This window comes from Panicum virgatum, chromosome 4N (genome assembly GCF_016808335.1).
Source record: "Panicum virgatum strain AP13 chromosome 4N, P.virgatum_v5, whole genome shotgun sequence".
NCBI classification, from domain to species: Eukaryota; Viridiplantae; Streptophyta; class Magnoliopsida; order Poales; family Poaceae; genus Panicum; species Panicum virgatum.
This window is the reverse complement of record NC_053148.1, coordinates 40,006,975-40,028,257: the sequence shown is the minus strand read 5'-3', so window position 1 is coordinate 40,028,257 and position 21,283 is coordinate 40,006,975. Positions and strand designations below refer to the sequence as shown.

Genomic DNA, 21,283 nt, shown 5'->3' with positions numbered 1-21,283 from the left:
CCATTTGTCGATTTGCTTGGTTTGATTTTGAATTTTTTTTGCTTTGAAGTCCGGTGGCTAAGATGCCGCGGACTACAGCATCTGGGGATGATGCTGTGGTGGGACGAACCGTCCCTTCCACCACAGTGGACCCGTCAAAGGGATCTGGGACTACTCTACCGACGAGTAGTTCCACTGTAGATAATACCGGAAATACGGGTAGCCAAGCCGTCCTCGTGAGGCCGACCCGAAAATTTGGGACAAGGAAGCTTGCCGTGATAAGAGCTCCTACGTAAGTTCTTTAAATCTTGTAATTGTAGGGTTTATCTTTATTTCGAGTACCTGATTTGTCTTTTCAGTGACGTACTGACGGAGGTAGATCTACGTACCTCCCTGCTGAGTGGGGTCCCCGAACCCGGGAGACTACCCTGCTCGGTGACTCGGCTACAACTACTCGGCGTGCAGGACTCGGCTGTGCGCAGAAGAGGATCCTCAGAGGATTAGGATGAGAGGCTCCAACTAGAAGCCCTCATACCTAGGGATCTTAACCGACCTCCTTCCTTGTAAAACAACCCGAATATATCATTCCTTGTACCCCTACGGCTCCTAGTCTATATAAGGGAGACATAGGCCAACCCATAGGGTGACTCTCTCTCTCTCCACTTTTCGCAGCATTCCACAAACCCTAATACAACCCCGAACAAAGGACGTAGGGTGTTACGCTCATTGGGGCCCGAACCTGTATAAGTCCCTACGTCTTCGTGTTACCATCGAGCTCTTGGTTATGAGATCCCCATCTTGAAATTCTACCGCCGGGTACACCCCTGGTGGACTGGCCGGAATAACAATCCTACAGTTGGCGCGCCAGGTAGGGGACTCAGGGATCATATGTCGAGTTCAATGGCAGCCAACACCGGCGTCGTCTTCTCCGCCAGCGTCACCGCCCAAATGGAAGCGACAGTCATCTTCTCCTTTGCCTTCGGAAGCTTCTCGGAGGTCACGGTTCCCAGAAACCCCGCTTCCGGCTCCCCCGCCGCCGGAGGCAATGTCTTCGCTGGGGTTAGATCCGATCTAACTCCCCAAGCACCTGCCACTTCTCGAATTCCCGAATCCGAGAGCTTCGACATGGCGATCACGCCAACCAGGGTGACCCGTCGCCCTGATGAGTCTGCTGACGCTCTAATCTTCCAGATAGATCGCGTTAGTAGATCCATCGCCGAGTGCATTCGACTCGGCGAACACGCGCTTCACCACCGAAACAACCCTGACCGTGTTCTCCGTGAACTCGGCAACGCTCCCACCAGGACCAGATCTGATCTAGTCACTCCGAGATCTACTGCGCCTAGTGTTCTCCGTGAACTCGGCAGCGCTCCCACCAGGACCAGATCCGATCTGGTCACTTCGAGATATACTGCGCCTAGGGTTCCCGAACCCGAGGCGGACTACGTGACGACCACTCCTTCCTGGACGACTCGTCGTCCAGCCAAATCTGCCAACGATCTTATCTCTCAGCTAGATCGAGTCGGCAAATCCATCGCCGAGTGCGTCCGGCTCGGCGAGGACACTCTTCGGCACTGCAACTACTCGGATCGGATCTTTTTCGGGCTCCGCAACGCTGCTACGACGTACTCGGACAAGATCCGAGTGCGACTACCCGGCCCGGCTACCTTCGGTCAGATCCGATCTGACCCGACCTCGAAAGAGGAACTTGGCTTCCAACATGCCTCGTTCACCCTCCCCCCCAACCGCTCTTCTGCGACGGAGCATCGCCGGATCTTCGTTGTCTTCGACGACTCCGACACTCGTGAAAACAAGACCGACGAGGAGAAGGCTCAACGACTCCGCCGCAACGAGGTCTGCGCCGACATGAGGCGCAATGATGCGGCCATTGATCGGGCCTACCGCGACCTAGAGAATGCCGAACGCCGCAACCCCAGGAATCGGCGCTCTCCGATCCGGCCCCGCAACCTCGACGCTGACTTCTTCCTCAACTACAACGGCCAAGACGTCTTCGCTACGCCGTCGGCCAACCTCGCCGCAGTGTTCCAGGTTCTCGAGGGTCTTCAGGAGACCCCCGAGATCGTCAAGGCCCGTGCTCATTTGAACGTGGCCGCCATGCAAGCCTAGCAGCTGTGCGAGGACAACTCGGCCTACCGCGCCCAGTCGAGCCACTACTCGACACGACCACACGGCGACGACAGAGAGGTCAACCAGGGCGACCTTTGCGACCAACTCAACCAGCAAGATCTGTGTCAGCGCATCAACAATCGCCACAGCCAACGCGACGCTGCCAAGCGCGAGCGACGTCGCCAGTATGACGAAGAACACGGCGACTCCGACGTCGACCGTGGCCACCGGGGCGGCAGACGTCCACAACGACCCACCGCGACAATGACCCCGACAACGATCTCAACGTCTTCTCTGCTTTCTCCTGTTGGCTTCGGGCCATCCAGTGGCCCGCCACCTTCAAGCCTACCGAGATCGAGAAGTACGACGGCGAGTCGGACCCCAAGACATGGCTGTGCACCTACTCCATCGCCGTCCGAGCTACGCGCGGCGACAACGGCATCATGGCCGCCAACTTCCCGGTCATGATGGGTCCCCAAGATCTCAACTGGCTCGAAGCGCTCCCCGCTGGCTCCATCAACAGCTGGCAGGATCTCTGTAACACATTCGTCCAGTACTACTAGGCATCCTGCCCGGGTCCCAAAACCAGATGGGATCTGGCAAGTGTCGTGCAACAACTGGACGAGTCCCTCCGCGACTACATCAAGAGGTGCTTTGCTAACCGTAATACCATTACGGAAGCTGATGATAGGGACGTCATCCACTACTTCAATGAAGGCCTCCACAACATCGAACTGTGGAGGAAGATGTTCAAGACCTACCCCAAGATCGTGGGCGACATGATGACGGTTGTCAACTAGCACGCCGACATGGAAGAAGCCGAGCGGGCCCGCCGCCGGCACAAGAACGACTACTCAGAGCATCCCTCTTAGCGGGACAACCGCTCGGAATGACGCCGCGACTATCGCCCACCTCATCACGGGAAGAAGCATGACCGCGCCGAGTCGTCCAAGAACCGGGACCGCAAGCGTGGCCCCGAGAACACCATCGCCGTCGCCGAACGATCCCAGTTCTGCTCCACCCTCAACCAACCGGATCTGGACCGGCTCCTGGAGGGCAAGTGTCCTTGGCACAAGGACGCAAACCACACCACCCGGGAGTGCCAAGCACTCTCCAACGGTGTCATCAAGAACGACGACCCCAAGCGACCCCGTCGTGACAACCGCGACAGGCCGGGTGGTTCCAGAACTACCCAGGCGCGCCCACAGAGGCGCAACTCGCCCAGGCGAGATGACGATGACTAGAGGGAAGATTCCCCAGGGAACTTCCAGGAAGAAGACAGGGCCGTCAACTTCATATACGGCGGCCCCAGCAAGCCATCATGCCGGCGCAAGCTCTAGCTGGATGATTGCGAAGTCAACCTGGTGTTCAAACACCCGGTTGAACCCCTCCGGTGGTCGGAGACGCCGATCACCTTCGACCGCCGCGACCACTAGGTCCACCGGCCCAGGCCGGGTGCTTACCCCCTCGTGGTCAGCCCGGTGCTGAGCCAGGTCCGCCTGGCCAAAGTACTCATCGACGGAGGCAGCACCCTCGACATCATCTTCGCCAGCACATTGCAGAACATGGGCTACGACACGGCATCCTTGGTCCCATCTGACCAGGCCTTCTACGGCATCATTCCTGGAGCCGCGTCGACTCGGGTCGGCCGGGCCACCCTGCCAGTCACCTTCGGCGCACGCGACAACTACCGTACAGAGTACGTCAACTTCGAGGTCGCCGAGTTCGAGACTTCCTACCGCACCATCCTGGGAAGACCCTCCCCCGCCAAGTTCATGGCAATCCCCAACCACACGTATCTTCTTCTAAAGATGCCAGCTCCAAAGGTGGTCCTCTCGGTCTATGGAGATCTTCAGACCTCCTACGCGTGTGAGGCCAAAAATATCGAGCTCTCCGACACCCTGGAACGATCCAAGAACACGGTTCTTGTTGCTCAGGAAGCAAAGAACCTCCCGGCGGATCAGCAGCAAATTTCCACCAAGGAGTCGACTTCCGAGTCGCAGCTCACGCCAGCCGTGGCGACCAAGACCATCGTCCTCCGGGACAATGAACCGCACAAGACCGTCGTGATCGGGGCCAGCCTCGACTCGGCGTAGGAAGGCGCGCTCACCTCCTTCCTCCGGGAGAATGGGGACATCTTCGCATGGAAGCCATCTGACATGCTCAGGGTCCCAAGGGAGGAGGCTGAGCACTCCTTAGATCTGGACAAGAAGGCGAAGCCCGTCAAACAACGGCTCCGCCGCTTCGCGCAAGATCGAAAGTAGGCTATTAGGGTAGAAGTAACCCGGCTCCTAGCCACCGGTTTCATCAGAGAAGTTGCACACCCAGATTGGCTGGCAAACCCAGTCCTTGTAAAAAAGAAAAATGGTGAATGTAGAATGTGTGTTGACTATACCGACCTCAACAGACACTGCCCTAAGAACCCCTTTCCTTTACCTCGCATCGACCAGGTCGTCGACTCGATGGCCGGGTGCGTTCTTCTTTCTTTTCTTGACTGTTACTCAGGGTACCACCAGATAGCCATCCTTCATCACCCCCTTCGGGGCCTACTGCTACAACACCGTGACGTTCGGCCTCAAGAACACCAGCATGACCTACCAGAAGGCCATTCAGAGATGCCTCCAGGGGTAGATCGGGTGCAACGCCGAGGCCTATGTCAATGACATTGTCGTCAAGACAAAATGTAATGACCAGTTCATTACAGACCTCTCCGAGACATTTGAAAATCTCAGGAAATTCAAATGGAAGCTCAACCCGACGAAGTGTGTGTTCGGTGTCCCGTCCGGAAAACTACTCGGCTTCTTAGTCAGTAGCCGGGGCATCGAAGCCAACCCCACCAAGGTCAACGCCATCAGGTTCATGAAGCCTCCCCGGAGCAAAAAGGACCTGAAGAAGCTCACAGGGTGCATGGCTTCCTTGAGTCGGTTCAAAAGCCGACTCGGCGACAGACGCCTACCCTTCTTCAAACTTCTCCGGAAGTCTGACAAGTTCGAGTGGAACGATGATGCTTCCAAAGCATTCCAGGAGCTCATGGATTTTCTTACCTCGCCGCCTGTCCTAACAACACCAAAAGATGGGGAAGTCCTCCTCCTGTACATCGCCGCCACTACCAGTGTCACATCTACAAGGTATAGTGACCTGTCTACTTCATCAGTGAAGTACTCGGCGAATCCAAGGCAAGCTACCCCCAAGTGCAGAAGCTGCTATACGCTATCCTCATCACATCAAGAAAGCTCCGGCTCTACTTCCAGGCTCACAAGATCAAGGTGGCCTCATCATATCCACTTGGCGACATCCTCCGCAACAAGGACGCCAACAGCCGGGTCGTCAAATGGTCAGTAGAACTCGGAGCATTCTCGATTGAATTCACGCCGCGGTCCACCATCAACTCTCAGGCGTTGGCCGACTTCGTTGCCAAGTGGACCGAGATCCAAGATCCTCCACCAGACACCAGATCCGAGCACTGGATCATGTACTTTGATGGCACCCTCAATCATGATGGAGCCGGCGCTGGAGTCCTCTTCATCTCCCCGAAAGGTGAAAAACTCAAGTACGTCCTCCAGCTACTTTTCAAGGCCACCAATAACGCTGCCGAGTATGAAGCTCTCATTCACGGTCTCCGGATCGCTGTTGCACTCAGCATCAAGCGTCTGTTGGCATATGGCGACTCCAAAGTTGTCATACAGCAAGTCAACAAGGACTAGGAGTGCACCAAGGAAAAGATGGATGCCTATTGCAGGGAGATCAGGAGGCTCGAAGCCAAGTTTTATGGTCTGGAGTTCCACCACGTCCCCAGGGACGACAACGTGGCGGATGATGTCCTGTCCAAGCTTGGATCCAAGCGGCCCATCGTACCACCCGGCGTGTTTGTTCAAGCACTCAACAGCCCTACGGTCAAGACGGAAGAGGAACCTTCCATGAAGACCGACTTGGTCCTGGCCATAGGACAGGAGGTCCTAACCCTTGATATTGACTGGCGCTCCCCAATCATCAACTTCATCAAAAACAACAAAAGCTACCCAAAAGGAAAGGAACACGAGAAGCTTGCTCGCTGATCAAGCAACTACGTCGTCATAGGAACCGAGCTGTTCAGGCACTTGGCTTCCTCAGGAACCCTATGCAAATGTGTTGCACAGGACGAAGGAGTCCGACTCCTTAGCGATATCCACTCGGGTATCTGCGGCAACCACGCGGGTGCCTCTACCCTCGTGAGGAAAGCCTTTCGATCAGGCTTCTACTAGCCTACGGCTCTGGCCGACGCCTGAAACATCGTCAGGCGATGTTCCGGGTGCCAGTTCTTCTCCAAGCTGCAGCATGTCCCGGCTCAGGCCTTACGGACCATACTGCCGTCCTGGCCATTCGCTTGCTGGGGACTCGATTCGGTGGGACCCCTAAAGATGGCTGTCGGCGGATATAGTCACATATTCGTGGCCATCGACAAGCTGGTGACAGCCACCACAGCAGCCAAGGTAGCCGAGTTCATTGAGGAGATATCACATCGATTCAGGGTGCCTAACCAGATCATCACAGATCGGGGTACTTCATTCATAGGCTTCGAGTTCTGGGACTACTGCCAAGAAAGCTGCATCGACGTCTACTATGCCTCCGTGGCGCACCCCAGGTGCAATGGCCAAGTTGAAAGGGCCAACGGCTTGATCCACCAGGGACTCAAAGCCAGAATTTTCGACCCGATCGAAAAGTATGGTGCAAAGTGGTTCCAAGAACTACTCAGAGTAGTTTGGGGACTACGCACACAAAGAAGCCAGGCTACCAGCTACTCGCCATTCTTCATGGTGTACAGTTCTGAAGCAGTCTTACCATCGGATATAGCTTTTGGTGCTCCGCGCATCCAGAACTACGACGAGAATGAAGCCGAAGCAGCTCGATGCACCGACATCGACTCGGCAGAGGAGCACCGCCTAACGCCCTCCATCCAGCATGCGAGATATGAACAACAGCTTCGGCGCTACCATGATCGCGACTTCAACGTCGGTGACCTAGTTCTGCGACGAATCCAGTCGACCACCAGCGCTCACAAGCTGTCTTCCCCATGGGAGGGCCCCTTTGTAGTCAGTGGGAAAGTGGTTCCAGGAACCTACCACCTACAGAGGGCAGACAGTACAGACGTGGGCAACCCATGGAATATCAAACACCTGCGTCGCTTCTATCCGTAGAAGCGTAGAAAATGCAAAGTTATGTACCCATCTACTCATTCAATAAAGTTTGATATATTCTAAATATTGCATTCACTCTTTGTTCTTGACCGAGTCATTTTCAACACGCTCGGGGGCTATGTTCCGGCCACCCAGCCAGCCCCCACTTGGAGTCCGACCAGTCGGACAGGAACAACCCGGTTCGTCTTTACTGAACACAGCCGAGTACATTCAGGAACCACTCTGTGTCACCCTGACCAAACGCGCACATTGATGATCTGCTCTCAAGCGCTAATCAAAGGGCTCAGAGATCGCTTTCCACCTACTCGGCAAATTCAGAAAAGAACCCGGACCGTGGGCATAACATTAACATCAAATAAAATTAAAGCATTATTTACATAAACATTGTCCTTAGCTGGTCCACTCTGACCAACTTTCCTTGCAGCAAAAACTCCTGGAGACCGGCAGCCTACAGCTCGGCCACGACACGCTCGGCGATCTCCAGGACGGCGGCGTGGTTGACCTCCCACTCAGCGTCAGAGCAGTGCTCGGGGACGCCGTCTCCCACCAGGTCCAGATCCGCTTCCAGGTGGGTCTTCACAATACCTAGGGTATGTTGCACTGCATCCTTGGCAGCTCCCCTGATGCAGGCCTCCAGCCGGACGCGGGACGCTTCTAGCCTCTCAGCCAGGCTATCGGCAGCTGCCATGCCCTCGGGCTCGAAGGCCCCAAGCAGCGCCTCCAGCGGCCTGCTCAGGCGATCCAGTGTCGCCCGGCCCTGTGCCACTTGATCCTCCGCTTCTGCAAAAAGCACCCGGCTGGGTCAGCCCAAGCCGAAGAACATGACAGAAAGAACATAGCGTATGATCTTCGGGTCGTACCTCGCCGAGCCTCCCGCTCCAGGCGAAGCTTCTCCTCGGTGGCGGCCTCCCGCGCTTCGGCCACCTCTCGGAGCTTCTGCAGCTCCTCGTTGGCCTTGGTGCAGGCCTCCAGCTCTAAATAAAGCAAGTCAGAGATAAACAAGCACGCAAAGAACTCGACAAACATGACTCTGGCTACATACCGCACTTCTCCTTGCGCAGAGCATCCTCAGCCTAGACCTTGTCGGCCTCCAGATGGCGGCTCCGCGCCTCCAGCTCGGCCACCTTGGCCTCGAGCCCCGCCACCCGACTGATGGTGGCGCTCCCCTTGGCTAGCTCCTGAGCGGCCTGCTCTGACATGTCTACGAGAGTCTGACAAACAACTATGCGTTACAAGACCACGCCTGCAAAAACAAGTCGGCTTCAAAATCAGAGCGAGGTAGGAGACTTACCTCGACAAGTCCCTGGGCGATCTTGGCGGACTCCACAAGTTTGATGGAGACTGTGCTGTCCCCCTCCTCGTCTTCGTCTTCCTCGGCCTCCTCCTTTGCCGGCGGGGGCCTGACCCCCTCGGTGGGCTCGGCTTGGGTCCTCTCCGCCTCGATGGCTGAGACCTCCGTGGTCGTGACCACCTCAATGGCTGTGACTTCCAAGGCTCCGACCTCCACGCCCACCGCCCCTTCATCACGGGGCGGATCCTGCATCTCCTCATCAAGGGAGGGAAGAGACCCTGTTGCTGGCTTCCTCCTCCTTCTTTTCCTTCTCCTCACGGCGGGCGCGGCTCTTTGCCGGGCTCGCCCGCGGCGTGGCAAGCTTCGCGGCATCACTGGAGCCACCCTCATTGGACGACTCCTCAGCCTTCCTCTTGGCGCCGCTGAGCGTCGCCCTCCTACACCAACAACAAGGGCACTAAGAACGACTCCAGGAAACAAAAATCAAGACAGAACAGGATCAAGATTGCGGAGCTTACCCGCCGCTGCGACACAGCGGGAACTTCAGCCTCAGCGGCGCGGCCGGTGGAGTCCCAGAGCCGGCGCGCGGGGGCGTCTCCTCCCTGCGTAGTTGGCCTAGCACCTGGGCCGCTTCCTTCTCGACCTGGGGGCCGGCAGATGCCGCCCCACTTCAGCAGTGGCCGGGGGCGCCGACGCTCCCCGGACTTTGCTCACTCCCTTCCGGGTCGAGCTCCTCAACGACTGTTGTGCTGCCGCCAACCCAGCCTTTGACAGCTGGATCTTCCTGACGGTGTGGCGCGTCTACCTCCTCAGGGCGGCCGATGGCGGCAGCCCCGAGGCTCCGGTAATCTCCACATCCGGCTCGCTCCCCACGGAGGAGTTGGAGGAGAACTCAGCCTTCTCCTCCGCCGGCTCGCGCAGCTCGGCGGAGGCAGCAGCGTCCTTCCCAAGGTCCCCCTCAAGCAGAGGAGCGGGGACCAGTACTCCAAGACCTTGGCCTGCAAAAGTACCGAGTTGTTATACAACCCAACGGGTGCGCTCGGAAAAATAGAGCAAAAACAGAGGAAGCAACTCGATGTGAACAAAACAACTCGGCAAAGTTCAAGAAGACTTACGGCATCGGTTGGCCGCTTCAGGCAGTGGACCTTGGGACAGCCCTTGTCCCGGATCTTCCCCGCCATGATGCGGGCGACCCGGTTCGCGATCTCGTCCCGGGGAACCTTGCGTTCGTGTCCCCGGGTCGGGTCCCGATGACCCCAATACTCGAAGGCCGGGTCAGACCCTGTGCCGAAAAGTCGGCGATCTCTTTGAGGAGGCGCTCCACCTGCGCCATATCCTCGGTGGTCGGCGACTCCTCCCATCACGCCTTGTACTCCGGCGCGCAGCCAGTGCGCGCCGGGAGGCAGGGCACCGGGTTCGCCACCACGAACCATTCCCGCGCCCACCCCTTGTTGGTGTCGCGGAGCTCGAAGTTGGGGTAGACGCTCCCCTGGCGCAGCGAGAAGGCGGCCCCGCCCACAATGTTCCGGCGAATGTTGGACGGGTGCCCCTTGAGGCGGTACAGAGCCTGCTATAGATTAAAGTGGGAAGCGATCCCCAAGTACCCCTCGCAGAGGTGGATGAAGATGGCAATCTGTGCAATTGAATTTGGCTTGAGATGAGTTACCTCGAGCCCGTAGAAATGGAGAAGCCCGCGGAAAAACACCCCCACGGGAAGTGCGAAGCCCTTCTCGTAGAAGGACTTGAACACGACCGCCTGGTTCATGTCCTCCGATGGGAACTCTTCCCCATAGCAGCACCGCCACCCGGAGATCTGCTTCTCCGAGAGCAGGCCGCGCTCCACAAGGTCCTGGATGTCGCTCTCTTGGAGCGAGCACTTTTGCCAGGACGACGACGGTGGCTGGGCCTCTCCGGAGCTCCCCGAAGTCAAGGACGCAGATGCAGAGGTCGAGGTGGCCATGGCGATGGCGGCGAAGCCTAGGCGAGGGGAGGAAGTCGCGAGGAAGATGAAGGCCGAGAGCTCTGGAAGCTTGCCGAGTTGGCTAAGGTGGCAGAAAGCTCTGGAGTGCTTGGGAATAGGGTGGTGCCTCCCCTATTTAAATATCGGAGTCCCCCACAACGGGCAGATCCGAAATTAACTGCCGGATTTGATCGGGCCGGTGATCTCACGGCGGATAAGGTGTGATAAACAGTAACTTTCCTTTTTACCATTGCCTCTGACAACCCCGCTCCCCTGTCAGCCGCGACAGATCCGCACGGAGAATAACGGTTGGATTTTCACCCTGATGCGAATATGCTTCAAATATTCCTGGAAACGACTCGGCGCGTCTCCGTGACTCTGCCAGCTACCCTACCCGGGGGCTGGGTGCCGCCTACTACCCGGCGTGTCTCCGCGACCCAGCCTTGGCCTCAGGGCCCGGACGCCATGACGACTCGGTGCGTCTTCATGACTCCGTCAGCTAGCCTGCTCGGGGGTTGGGTGCCGCCTACTACCCGGCGTGTCTCCGCGACCCAGCCAGGGCCTCAGGGCCCGGACGCCGTGGCGACTCGGCGCGTCTCCGTGACTCCGCCAGCTACCCTGCTCGGGGGCTGGGTGCCGCCTACTACCCGGTCTGTCTGCGCGACCCAGCCAGGGCCTTAGGGCCCGGACGCCGTGACGACTCGACGCGTCTCCGTGACTCCGCCAGCGACCCTGCTCGGGGGCTGGGTGCCATCCATTACCTGGTGCGTCTTCGTGACTTACCTAAGGCTTCAGGGCCTAGACATTCGAACTACTTGGAAAGTCTCAGAGACTTAACCCAGGCTTCCAGGGTCAGGGTTGCCGAGTCAGGTTCGATCACTGTGGCGACCTCAGGGTGGCCAGGCACTGATATCCTCAGGGGGGCAGTGTAACAAAAATAACGACTTGATATTCAGACATTTGGACAGACGAGTTAAAGATCAATTCTTTAACCCTCGAAAAGCTTCTTTGAAACCTTCCGAGGCTCGGGGGCTACACCCAACGGGTGCGCCCAGGGGCGTATCCCATTCTGGATCAACAATCACGATGGACAATTATCAAGAGCACCGAAGGACTTCGCTCAAGTACCACAAAAGTTTGACTCGGCCCTCCGGCGCTCGGGGGCTTGACGGAGGTAGATCTACATACCTCCCTGCCGAGTGGGGTCCCCGAACCCGGGAGACTACCTGCTCGGTGACTCGGCTACAACTACTCAGCGTGCAGCACTCGACTGTGCGCAGAAGAGGATCCTCAGAGGATTAGGATGAGAGGCTCCAACTAGAAGCTCGCATACCTAGAGATCTTAACCGACCTCCTTCCTTGTAACCCGAATATATCATTCCTTGTACCCCCTACGGCTCCTGGTCTATATAAGGGAGACGTAGGCCGACCCATAGGGTGACTCTCTCTCTCTCCACTTTTCGCAGCATTCCACCAACCCTAATACAACCCCGAACACAGGACATAGGGTGTTATGCTCATTGCGGCCCGAACCTGTCTAAGTCCCTGTGTCTTCGTGTTACCATCGAGCTCTTGGTCCTGAGATCCCCATCCTGAAACTCTACCGCCGGGTACACCCCTGGTGGACTGGCCGAAATAACAATCCGACACGTACTCTTGGAGGCAAGAGGGGAAACTGAGGATGACTCAGCACCCAAGTCGGTAGTGGAGAAGCCCCCGAGCACTCCAGAGATGAGTGCTCGCGAAGCAGAGGACATAGGGGATGCCATGCTTCGGAATTCTCCGCTTCCGGATGCTGAGAGGAGCGATGAAAGGCTCCTGGAAGACGATGGAAGCGACAAGCTTCCAGAGGAAGAGGGTGGCGAGAAGCTTCCTGAGGGAGGAGACGAGAAGCTGTCTGAGGACGCCCCTACAGGTAAACTTACAATGCCTTGTACTGATAAAGTACTTCTCTTTGCTCGTAGTTTGGATTAATAACCCATTTCTCCTCTAAATTCCCAAAATATAGGGGATATTGTAGAGAAAGTTGCAGATGTGCTAGAGAAAGCCATCTCTAAAGTGCGGGAGAGTGCTTCTCGGGTTTCATCGGGAAGTGTCATGCCACAAGAAAAGCTAAAGCTTGCATTCAAGCTGCTGGGGGTAAGTAATCGAATATGTAGAGTACTTATGTATAGATCGAGTAGTGTGTACTGATCTTTTTGTTTTATTTTTTGGCAGGAGGTGTTGGGGCAGGAGGGTAGCCAAGCCCAAGATGATTCAGAGCTAAATGCTCTGAGAGAGTGAGTGAAAACGCTCTCGTCCGAGAAGGCTGCTCTTCACGAGAAGATATAACAGCTCTCCAAGGCCAAGAAAGGTTAGTCTTTAGCATATATGATGCAATCGACTAGATTGTTTATAACATCCATAAAAATTCATCCAATTAAACCACGCGCTAAAAATTATTTCAAAATCTTTTCGTCATTGAGCTCGAACCATTTCAAATCTTTTTCCTGCCCGAGCTCTCGATTCCCCGAAATCCTTTCCGGCGATCCGCCGTTTTGACACTCAAATTCAATCCTCGTCCTTGTTTCCCTTTTTCCTCGTTTTGCATGTGCATCACTCCCAGCTGAAGCCGCCGTGCGTGCTCGACTGACCCTACGGTCGCCGCCGCGAATTTCGCTGGCGCCCTCTCTTTCTTTTTTTTCCTCTCCCTCCATTTTTCTTTTCCCTTTCCTCTTTTTCTCTTTTCCTTTTTCTCTTTTTCTTTTTCCCCTCCTCCGTTCCTCCTCCTCCCTCCCTCTCTCCTTTCCCATGTGTAGCACGACGTCGAGCAAAGCTCGATGCCCCCCACCTCCCACTTGCGCTGCCCCGCCCCCACCGGCCACTGCCACCGCCGCTATGCACCACCGCCCCCCTGCTCGCCTCAGCGCCGCCGGACACACGAGCTCGGAGCACGCCGAGCCCGACCTCCAACGCCGCCGTACCCCCTTGCGCCGCCCCCTCCCCACTTGCCTGTCTCTCTCTGCACGGCCGTCCTCTCGCCGTCGCCTCCGAGCACCACCGCGCCGCTCCACGACACCAAAGCCGCCCCCACACTATTAATGGCTGCCGAACTCGCCGTCCGGCTGGTCACCGCCGCGCCCCCTCCACCCCACCCTCTCCCGGCCTATAAATAGGCCCTTCGTCGCACCCTCGAGCTCCACAACTCGCCTGCTACCTCCAGCCCTCCACTCCTGCACCCCAGCACCGCCGCCGCAAGCTCCACTGCCAACTCCCGCCGGCCTCCGCGGCCAGCACGCCTCGCTCCACCCCAGCCATTGGTGAGTGGGGGAAATGGATCCCCCCGTCGCTCTCTCCGTTTCCCCCCAACCCCCGGCCACCGTCGTGGACCGAGGGCCGTCGGCCAGTCCTCGCTGGCGCCGCCCCTCCTCTCCCCTGTTTTGGTCACGGGAAAGAGGAAGAAGAAGGCAATTTTGCCTTAAGCCCCCTATTTTTTCCTCTTTTCTATTAAGAGCCTTCCCCTCTAGCCCTTTTACAAAAGAAACCTCCTACAATTTATTTTCACCAAACACTCCCTCCACCATATGAGAACAATTATGAATAGACCCCTGCCCTTTCCAAAGTAGCCTCAGATATTTCCAAAAATTCCAATCAAGTCCTTTTCTTTCCAGAAGTATTTACAAATGGGCCCCTGAACCCCGGATTAGCCCTAAACTTACCTTAACTTATCATTTCATGCGCCAAAAATCCTCCATTTGCCCCAAAACTTTACCACGCCATTTCTAACATAATTTTGGTCGTGCCATTAGAAAACCACCCAAAAATATTACTCCTATATCCATATCTTAATATTTCCCGATTTGAGCTCAACGATAAAACATTTATTTATTTTTCTTTATTGTGTGCTTGTTTGTGTGCACCGCAGATCACGGTGTGAATGAGGAAGAACCCGTCGACGAGCAGTATCGCGAGCAAGTGTGCGAGGACCAGTACCGTGACCCCGAACCCGAAGGGCAGTATCTTGATCAGGACTTCCCGAAAGGCTTTGTGAATGGCAAGTTCAATCTCATCCTTTGATGCATATTTTGTCCCAGTTTTATAAACACAACCTATTGGCCTGTTTTACAAAACTGCATATGCTTTTACTGCTAAGACATGGTTGGATAGCCACCCCTTGACTTGTTATGACCATTCCTTGACCACCTAGATTGATGTCTACATATGATTCGTTCTATGTGGATGTTAATCACTTCTAGAATTGCTTAGGACCTTATACTCGTTCTACTACACATCAAATATGATTATTTATAAAGGAAAATGTGTACGTGTGTGGGAAGGGAAAAGGTGGATTTGTTGAAAATAAATGAAAGATGTGTCTCGATGAGATGGATGGCATCTCTGTGTGAATTGCCAGAAGGTGTGCTCGTACCTTTGTGGTTGAGCAAGAAGGTTGGGAGATATCCATCTTGTCACAATTAAGGACCGAGTTGATGTGTCATCTTGCCTAACTCAACTATCGTGCAAACCACTCGACATTTGTATGTGGTAACGGCTTAGCATAAATCCCACTAGTTAGTCTGATAGCCATCAGGAGAGCTGAGAGCAACGGGTGATCAAGAAGAAGGGATAAGCTCTGTGTGACTTATGCCCCGGTTAAACCTCGGTGAAAGGTCAATGACCCCTTGGTGGATTCCGTGTTGGCTAGTCAGGTCTAGCTAAGGTGGGTATTGGCTTTGTTGGGATCTGCACCAACACTAAGGTGATTGTGTTGTGGTACCCCGCTTGTGGGTAAAGTTGCACACCTCTACAGAGTTAAAACCTATTCGAATAGACGTGCCCACGGTACTGGGCGAGTTATAGTTTGGTCAAATAACTAGCATTTCTTCTGGGGATGGTTGGGTTGGCGTGAATTGTTTTGGAAAAGTGTCCGGCAGCTGTGCCGTGTGCTACGGCGGATGAGGAGTCCGGTTGCAACTTTTAAAATCTTGGATCCTGTGTGGATCAACCCCACCGGCTATAAAAGAATTGTTCTAAGAAAAACACAGTTTCAAAATAAACTCATGCATAAAAAAATTAGCTTTCCGCAAAATTAAACCCTAGCCTTATCCTTGATTTATCCTGTGCATGTATTCTATTTATACCCGCTCCGTGGGTGTGGTTGGACTAGCTGAGTACGTTTGTACTCACCCTTGCTTAATTTTTACAGAGGAAGATCCAGACTTTATCCCCGAGGACGTTGAGTAGGGGTTCCGTTCTGCACCCAACCTTGCCTGTGGATAGGGTCACCCGTAGGAAGCTTCGTATGGCGCAAGACTCTATTGACCTCTTCGTAGTTAACGTTCTTGTTTGGGTTTTAGTGGTTATCCTCGCGATAGTGGTGCTTCATTGCCCATTACCGCGTAGAGTTGTACGGTGATGTACCATCTGATGTAATAAATGTGTTATCAGCCTCCTGGGACAGATATTTGTATCACATTTGAGTCACCTCTTATGAGGGGACGCTTTATTGTTCTGCTTGATGTTCATAAGCTTTTCTTCTAATCGAGTACACAGCTTGCACAAAATCTCTAAAGATTGAGGAAAGTTTGGTACTGGATCTAAAGATTCTTATGTACCGAAACGCAGATGAAATCGAGAAGCTCAAGAGGATCAAGGCGGATTCTGATCAAGAGATGGCAACAATGCTTCAACAGCTCAAGACCTTGTCAAAATCCCGGGACTTGATGCAGCAAGAGCTTGAAGAACTCAAAGACTCTACTCAAGATGTGGCAGGACTTGTGGAGATTCCAGAGGGGAATGAGGACGAACCGCTCACCTTGGCAGGGAAGCTTCGAAAAGTACCCGAGAGCTTTGAAAGGTTCGTCTCCGCGATCACCCGATAGTACATGGGACATGTACTCAGGTTGGTTAAGTCCTACTGGCCACATACTCCACTTGATGCACTTGGGCATTGCGCGAAGGCTGATTGTACTAATGAGCAATTCGATCAGTACCTGCAAGAGACTTCCGCTGTTGCCGACAAGATAGTGGAGTCTCTAAACAAGCCTGAATCCCCTTGAATTTGCTTGTAAAACTGTTTGCCATGTGGGCCATAAGTACTTTGAACAAATGTTTAATATTTGTGTAATGTCAAGTACTTGTTTTATAGTAGGATTAGGCAATCCTTTGATGTGTCGAGTAATTGTACTCGAATGGCATGAGTTTTGGCGGCATCGCGCCTACTCGATTTTGGTCGTGGATACAAAGAGTTGTATCCATAAGTGTCTTAAGAGGCAAAGTATTCTTGAATAGGGTCAAGGTATATGGTTCTAATCAGAACTCTAGTGCTGACCGGTTAGGATTGAATCCCGCAGGATTAACCAAGTGGGAAAAGCACTAAGGGGGTATTTTAAGCCATAGCTTAATCCAAATTTCTCTTTGAAAAGAAATATTTTGTTAGAGCAATGCTCTTATGGACTTGATTGTCCAACTAGGAAAACTCTTATGGAGTACTTGGAGAATTTGGAGCTTTGAATGTTCTTTGATAGATAGGTGAACAGGAGACCCTCGACAACTACTCAGAGTACTAAGGGAAAACAGAACTATTTTGGTATCTCGAGCGAGCGAGTAGCACTCGTCAAGTTCTCGAGGTAAAAAAGCTCTGTAGTTGAAACACCCTTAGTGGTCTAAGCAAGCAGGAGACTCGTGTCAAACTATTTTAGAGTATCGAGAACTTATTTTATGCTCCTTGGGGAATTTTTGAAGTTGACCAGTTAGGATAGGCCTCGCTTGGTCATCCAAATAGCATACAACTTTTTATGAAGATATCCCCAAACTACTTGATCCAGCGAGTAGCATGTCATATACCAGGACTGGATTGATTTCTAAAATAGACATGTTAGGATGAACTCCGTCGAGTTATCTAAGGCGAAAATATTTTAGAAATATCCCAGACTTACTCGAGCAAAGTGAGTAAGGTGTTCTACCCAAGGACTGGAATAATTTTTAAGATAGATCTGTTAGGATAAACCCCGTCGAGTTATCCAAGACGAAACCATCTTAAAAATATCTGAAACCTACTCGAGCCAGCGAGTAGGGTGTCCTAACCAAGGACTGGAGTAATTCTAAGGACAAGTCTGTTAGGGTGAACCTCGTCAGGTTACCCAAGACGAAAATGTCGAAAGAATATCCGAAAACTTACTCGAGCCAGCGAGTAGGGTGTCCTAACCAAGGACTAGAGTAATCCTTAAGACAGGTCTATTAGGATGAACCCCGTCGGGTTATCCAAGACGAAAATGTCGAAAGGATATCCAAAACTTACTGGAGCCAGCGAATAAGGTGTCCTACCCAAGAACTGGAGTAACTCTTAGGGCAGGTCTATTAGGATGAACCGCGCCGGGTTACCCAAGACGAAAATGCCGAAAGAGTATCCAAAAACCTACTCGAGCCAGTGAGTAGGGTGTCCTAACCAAGGACTGGAGTAATCCTTAAGACAGGTCTGTTAGGATGAACCCCGTCGAGTTATCCAAGACGAAAATGTCGAAGGGATATCCAAAACTTACTCGAGCCAGCGAGTAAGGTGTCCTACCCAAGGACTGGAGTAACTCTTAGGGCAGGTCTATTAGGATGAACCCCGTCGGGTTACCCAAGACGAAAATGCCGAAAGAGTATCCAAGACCTACTCGAGCCAGCGAGTAGTGTGTCCTAACCAAGGACTGGAGTAATTCTTAGGACATGTCTATTAGGATGAACCCCGTCGGGTTACCCAAGATTAAAATGTTGTAAGAATAATCGAAGTGTTCCATAATAACTACTCAATTGCTACTCTAATACTGAGCATGGCTTTCAGAGTGGTATTTATGATGGGGTATGGGTCAGATGAGCGAGAGCCAAGTAGTCGATTCATGAAGGGATCAACTTTTATTGACGATTTGCCGAGATTACAGCGATTGTAAAATGACAGACTCTGACTCTTAAGACCTAACTCTTGCCCGTTAGACGTGAGCAATGATTTACATAGCTGAAAAAGTATTCGGAGGTAAACTAATTGATATAGTAGTCGACTAGATTATTAGTAAAGTCTCCTTTGTCAGTGGTGCCCCAAGGGCCTTGCGGAGTGACTTGCACTCGAAGATCGTATGAGAGCTCTTTGGGTGCACGAAGCACTTGCGTAGGAGCGTTTTGTTGATCCTATCTCCGCCTAGAGATGATTCTCCATGATGTTGGGTGCGCGGTTTACCCTGGGGAAGGGTACTTGCCGGCTTGCGCTTCTTGAAGGATGAAGAAGCATATGGTGGGATGCGGTAGTTGGAAGAAGGGTTGTAAGCCTCTATTTTTTCGCGCTCCTTTCTCCTTGAGATGATGACATTGCGTGCGTCGTGACCAATGTTGATCACATTACGGAGGTCGCTGTTGGAGTAGTTGTAGTTGTTGCCTTGCTGTTCTTGCTGGCGGTTGGCAAGGCGCTGGTGCCTAAATGCCCTCTTCTGATTAAGCAGGCGATGATGCTCGTAGAGATCCTCTGCTGCGTGTTGCTCTTCCAGTTGGACAGTAACTGTTACTGCTGGAGGAGGTGCAGGCATGTCTTGCTTGGTAGCAGCTTGGGCTTCTATGACCGTGGGGGGAGTAGTTTCCATGTTGTCGGAAAGATACTCATCAAAGTCATCAGAATTGTAGTCGTCGAGGTTGAGACGCTCCGTGGAGTCGTCCTCAGGTTCATGAACTTCAGAGATGCGAACCATGAGGATTTCATGGCAAAGATCTTGAATTTCATGGTCTTGTTCGCTTGAGGGCGGGTCTAGTGGAGTGCTCTGCTGGAAGGTTAGATCCGTTGGCTGAGAGCCGGAGGTGTTAGGATCTTGTGTCTCCTTCAGGCTGTACTGGATTAGGCACACATACTTGGAATTTTTAGTCGACTTGGATTTTACTTCCTTGCTGTACTGGACTAGGTCGTCCAGTTCATCCTCCGGGTCAGAAGAGTACTCGGAGTCGGAATCGGTTAATCCACCGATCTTAGAGTATGTGTGCTTTGGGTGAGCAAGAAGCGGGATGCCGATCTCTACGCGGAGGGTGTTCTCGTTCATCCAATGTATCCATGATTGAGTGGGAGGCAATCCTTCAGGCTCCTTAATCCAGGGTTTGTCAAAAATCGACTTGCTAGATTGTTTTGGGGCTTTGGATTTTCCCTTTTCGAGTTTGGCGAGTTCCCAGAGGGCGTCAGCATTCTGGGATGGTTGGGCCATAGCGTCCATGAACAGACTGATGTTGTCAGACCAGTCTTCGAGATCATCGAATGGTTCAAAGTTGTCAAGGTTGTTCATGAATTGATCAAAGTCCTGGTCGAATAAGGATTCGGCTGGTTCAGGGATCACGATTGTGAGCGGGTTTCGGTGAAGGATTCTGAGGTTTCCTGGAGAAAGACGGTCCCATCTGAACAAGCCGGGGGGTTTGTTTTTCCAGATCTCCCGCAGATTCCTCCTCCCGATTTCTGCTTCTTGTTTTGCAGAATGCCTTCAGCCATCTTGATGCAGTCGACGAGTTTGAAATCTACTCGATCAACCCCTGAGAGTATGTTGCCCGACCGTTCCAGTGATGGGTTCTATGCTTCTGGGTTCTGCTGTGGTTTAGATGATCCAAAAGCGGATTCTGCAAGCTTGATGCATCCCTCTATGGATCGTGAAACTCGATCTACTCCCTCGAGTAGTTCCGAGTTGTTGATCTTGGGGCGTTTGATTGACTTGAGATGAGTCAGATATTTTATGAGGGTTTCGGAAAATTGAGGTTTTTCGGAGTCAGAATTTGTATCGAACTCGACTGACCCGATAGTTCGAGTTGGAGTTGGCACATTTTCTGGACTATCCGAACTGAGCTCCAGTACGACTCTTTTCCCATCGAGGTCAGCGATCTCGCAGACGTCGGCGGGTTGGAGAGTGGTTTTCAGTTTAGGCGAGTTGGACGTGACAAGGTGGCTGGAGAAGCTGCCCGACCCGTCAGCCATGCAAGCCCAGGAACCGAAAACAAAGGTTGTACCCTCGGGCACGTTGTTGGCGTCGCTTGATCCGGCCATCAAATTCGCCGATGAACTCGCCGAATCCCCTACCTGGCGCGCCAGCTGTCGGTGTTTACCGCCAAGGCTGCTGAGGGATACCCTTAGCAGTAGGGTTTGTAGGTAGGGATCGATGGCTCTGGAACTCGATGGTGCAAGGAACACAAAGATTTAGATAGGTTCGGGCCGCGAGTTGCGTAATACCCTACATCCTGTGTGGTTGTTTGTATTGCCTTAGGTGTTGATGATATTTGGAGGGGGTCTCTGCCCTCCCTTATATATCCGGGGGGACAGGGTTACATGGAAAGTCCTAGCCGAGTACAGTTGGAGTCCTACTACAACACAATCGGGTAGTTTCCTTTGTACTGCAGCTAGTTCTACGCCTATTCGGGTAGTTACAAAAGAGGTAAGGTACATCCATAAGCTATCCCTTACTCTAGAACATTCTATGCCTATAAGCAGTCCCGCTGCCCCGGGTCTGACACTAGTCTTATTCAGTTTCTACTTGTGTGTAGGGTGAACTTGATTTGTTACTGTTAGCATGTGGAGTGAACCTAAGCTGATACTTGTGTTTTATTGGTACTTGTGATATGTTTTCACGGCTGATTATACAAAACGTCGGGCATTAGCAGTTGAGTGTAACTGAATAGTTAGTGTCTACTCCCTCCATTCTCAATTATTAGTTGTTTTGGCTTTTCTAGATACATAAATTTTGCTAAGCATCTATACATAATATATATCAAGATGCA

At 53.1% G+C, this 21,283-nt stretch overlaps 3 protein-coding genes across 3 annotated transcripts; all 3 read left to right on the top strand.

The window, feature by feature from the left end:
- The first annotated feature begins 3,671 nt into the window (after positions 1-3,671).
- LOC120669396 lies at positions 3,672-4,202 on the top strand. Its single transcript, XM_039949156.1, has one exon. The coding sequence runs from the start codon at positions 3,672-3,674 to the stop codon at positions 4,200-4,202; it is 531 nt and encodes a 176-aa protein (XP_039805090.1).
- Positions 4,203-5,828: 1,626 nt separating this feature from the next.
- LOC120669395 lies at positions 5,829-6,161 on the top strand. Its single transcript, XM_039949155.1, has one exon. It carries the CDS (start codon positions 5,829-5,831, stop codon positions 6,159-6,161), a length of 333 nt encoding a protein of 110 aa, XP_039805089.1.
- A 342-nt stretch (positions 6,162-6,503) lies between these two features.
- On the top strand, positions 6,504-7,280 carry LOC120669394. The gene has a single exon (XM_039949154.1). The coding sequence runs from the start codon at positions 6,504-6,506 to the stop codon at positions 7,278-7,280; it is 777 nt and encodes a 258-aa protein (XP_039805088.1).
- Positions 7,281-21,283: the final 14,003 nt, after the last annotated feature.

What these genes read in the sequence shown, in the direction of transcription:
- LOC120669396 (XM_039949156.1), top strand. Translation starts at nt 3,672, where the DNA reads ATGGGCTACGACACGGCATCCTTGGTCCCATCTGACCAGGCCTTCTAC.
- LOC120669395 (XM_039949155.1), top strand. Translation starts at nt 5,829, where the DNA reads ATGGATGCCTATTGCAGGGAGATCAGGAGGCTCGAAGCCAAGTTTTAT.
- LOC120669394 (XM_039949154.1), top strand. Translation starts at nt 6,504, where the DNA reads ATGGCTGTCGGCGGATATAGTCACATATTCGTGGCCATCGACAAGCTG.